At 37.3% G+C, this 3549-nt stretch overlaps 1 protein-coding gene across 1 annotated transcript; it reads left to right on the top strand.

Annotated features, from left to right (window-relative positions):
- Positions 1–1548: 1548 nt before the first annotated feature.
- On the top strand, positions 1549–3549 carry LOC111913235 (disease resistance protein Roq1-like). The gene is made up of 3 exons (XM_023908957.1): positions 1549–2072; positions 2660–2792; positions 3514–3549. The coding sequence occupies exons 1-3, from the start codon at positions 1549–1551 to the stop codon at positions 3547–3549; spliced, it is 693 nt and encodes a 230-aa protein (XP_023764725.1).

The following is a 3549-nucleotide window of genomic DNA, read 5'->3' as shown; positions in this document are numbered from 1 at the left end:
TGATATATCGTAGAGTTTCTAAGTCCAATGGCCGTGCTACATTTTCAACTATGTGCCACTTCTCCTTAAGCACTCCAAAAGCACGTTCCACATCCTTACGTGCTCCTTCTTGTCTCTTCTTGAAAAATTTGTCTTTTTCTTCAACTGGGTGTCAGAATGCCTTCACGAATGTGGAATACCAAGGATATATTCTATCTGTAAGGTAATACTCATATTTGTATTCGTTTCCATTCACTATGAAATGAGCATCCGAGGCCTTTCCATTTAAAAAATGGTCAAATATTGACGACTGTTCAAGAACGTTGACGTCGTTGTTGGAACCCGCAACCCCAAAAAGTGCATGTCAAATCCACAAATCTTAAGAAGCAATAATCTCTAAAACCAACGAAGGCGATCCGTGATGACCTCTTGCATATTGCCCTTTCCATGCTACTGGACAATTTTTCCATTTTTCCAATGTGTGCAATCAATCATTCCGGGAAACCCATGGCGTTCTTCATGCGCACATACAATTCTTGCAAATCATGCAACAAAGGTTTCCGCAAATATACGTCTCCAAAATGTTTCAACAACACCTCTTGACAATGTATACAAACTCTCACTTGCGGTTCCTTCGGACATTCTCGTATAGTCGTCCATGGTGTCGGGTGACTCCCCCATAGCCATCAAACGAATGGCCGCAACACATTTATGCAACGTTGTAAACCTTCGTCTACCTCTAGCATCATATCTCAATTGAAAAAATTCATACCTAAAACATAAATTAACTACAGTTTAAAAATATAATACATTTGTATTAAAATTAAAGAAACATGTAGTATATTTGTATTTATTTGTATAAAAGTATAGTAAATATGTATTAAGATTAAAGAAACGTATACACAATTATCCGTAAAGTAATTGTGATATAGACGTCCGTGTCCTTCCTCGCGATTTCAGTTTAATATCGCACGTCTTGTTAGTAGCGGGGCTGTGTCTGGTTGTAGCAGTTCGTTAGTGTAATAATGATACATCATCCTGAAGAATACATCGTCATCAGAATCATCGGACGAGTCGAAAAGATCCATAATTTTTTTGAACATAATTGAAATTATATAAAGAGTAAGAGAGAAATTGTGTGGAAAAAATCGTATAAATAGTATATATTTATATAGGAAAATAATAATTAATTTTAAGTTAATTTTTTTTATTAATTTGACCATAGTCAAACTGTTTAAATTCAAACGGTCGAATTTTTACTCGTTTCATCCGGTGAAGACGGCAACGAGAAGCTCCATAACGAGACTAAACGAGATGGGTGGGGCAGTGTTCATCTCGTTACGACACCGTTGAGCCCCTCCACATTGGCAATAACGAGAAGCAAATGGCCCATGCCGCATTGTCTTACCGGTACCCTTTTCATCCTCAATAGATTAACATACAATAAAGTTCAGACAACGAAGGCTGATGGTGACCAAATTGTCATTTACAAGGCTTTTTGTCTTTTAAAAAACAAATTGCTTATTATATCTCATATGAACATATGAACACTGTAAATTAAGATCATCAATGGATTCTGCAAGGAGAACCCCAAAACTCTATTCCATGAAGCTACAAAATACTTCACCTATGTCTCCATGTTGGCATTACGACGTCTTTTTGAGCTTCAGAGGCGAAGATACCCGCAAAACCTTCAGTGGCGATCTCTACAAGACTCTGATTGAAGCCGGAATCCACATATTTAAAGACGACGATGAGCTGCCTAGAGGTAATGATATTCCATCGGAGTTGATAAAAGCAATAAAGGAATCAAGGACATTGATCGTTGTTTTCTCGAAGGATTATGCATCGTTGAAATGGTGTCTTGATGAATTGCTGGAGATTTTGGATTCTAAAAGAACCGTCGATCAGTTGTTTTTTCCGGTGTTTTATGACGTCCATCGGGATGATGTTCACCGGCAAACTGGAAGCTTTGAATCGGCTTTTGTAAGACATGAAGAGCAATTTGATCGGATTAAGGTGGAAGAGTGGCGACGTGTGATGACGGAGGCGACAAGTTTAGATGGTTGGGAGTTTAATGACGATACAAACAGGTAGGGATGAGCATATGGATCGGGGAACCGGTCGGAACCGGTACCGGCACCGGAACCGGAACCCGATGGAACCGGTCGGGCCGGGACCGGGACGTTATTTTTGTGGATTTTTGGAACCGAGAACCGGCAAAAATCGGAACCGTATGATGCTATTTTTCAAGGACCGGTTCCAACATTTGAAGACACGACAAAACCAGCAGGAACCGGGACCGGTAGAACCGTCGGGCCGGTTCGGTTCTTGATTTTGGCCGAAGCCGGTTCCCGGTTCCGGTCCGGTTCGGGCCGGTTCGGTCCTTTTGCTCATCCCTACAAGCAGGTATACATTTTCTTAACGAGTAAATTATAAGTTTGGTCACTGTCTTTTACCAAAAATCTCAATTCCAGTCCAACGTTTAAAATTGTCTCAATGTAGTTCTTATATTTGCATTTCACTGCGATCATGGCCCTTGTCCCTTGACCGTTAATCATTAAAAAAAAATATTATTCTACCATTTGAAATGCTTTTATAACTCCCCCCTTATTTTAATTGTTTAATTGTTAATCACAAAACATGATTTTTTTTTCATACTTAATGATGTATTTAATAGGTGTGAATCAGAATTTGTTCAAAGAATTGTAATGAATGTGCTACATAAGATAAAACGGAAGTTGTTTGTAGCCAAGCATCCAGTTGGATTGGATTCTCGTGTTGAAGAGCTAAAAATGTTACTCAAAGGACGGGTAGACAATAGTTGTGTACTTGGGGTGTATGGTATTAGTGGTATTGGAAAAACAACTCTCATTAAAGAATTTTATAATACGATCACCCATCAACAATGTTTTAAAAACCGGTTTTTTAGTTGAACCGGTATGGTGATCGGTTCCCGGTTCAACCGGTTTAACCGGTTCAACCGCCGAATGAACCGGTTTCTATATTTTTCATGTTTTTTTCTATTTTCCTACACATACATACATATATAAATTATGAATTTGATGTTTACAAGTTCAAACATTAAAAATATATATAAAAATAAATTGTAAATGAATCAAAATACATTTAAATAATACATAACCATAAGTTTTAGTGTTTTACATCAATCCATATATGCTAAAAAGAAAATAAAATATAATACCGAAACGAAATATAGTTTTAGATGAATACAACCACATCAAAAAAATTTATAAAATTTAACATATGTTTTTATTTAGATAAAACTAAATATATTTGAAAAAAAATACCAAAGTTTATTATGTAAATAATTAATTTTCATGTGTTTTTATTCGGATTAACCGGTTCAACCGGTTTATTTTGACCGGTTCAACCGGTTTTTTCTAAAAACCGGCCGGTTCAATCCGGTTCAGAAATCAATGTAAAACCGGTGATAGTTGAACCGCTCCCTCCCCCGGTTCCCGGTCCAACCGGTTCAAACCGGTTTTTAAAACATTGCCCATCAATATGAAGGTAGTTGTTTTTCTTGCACGTGTTGGAGATAAATAA

This window comes from Lactuca sativa, chromosome 8, assembly GCF_002870075.4.
Source record: "Lactuca sativa cultivar Salinas chromosome 8, Lsat_Salinas_v11, whole genome shotgun sequence".
NCBI lineage: Eukaryota > Viridiplantae > Streptophyta > Magnoliopsida > Asterales > Asteraceae > Lactuca > Lactuca sativa.
This window is presented reverse-complemented; position numbering and strand designations above follow the sequence as displayed.

Bases quoted from the DNA above. Each gene is read 5' to 3' on its own strand.
- LOC111913235 (XM_023908957.1), top strand. From the start codon at position 1,549: ATGGATTCTGCAAGGAGAACCCCAAAACTCTATTCCATGAAGCTACAA. The intron at 2,073-2,659 runs GTAGGGATGAGC...TGTATTTAATAG, and splicing joins TTTAATGACGATACAAACAG to GTGTGAATCAGAATTTGTTC. The intron at 2,793-3,513 runs GTAGACAATAGT...ATCAATATGAAG, and splicing joins AAATGTTACTCAAAGGACGG to GTAGTTGTTTTTCTTGCACG.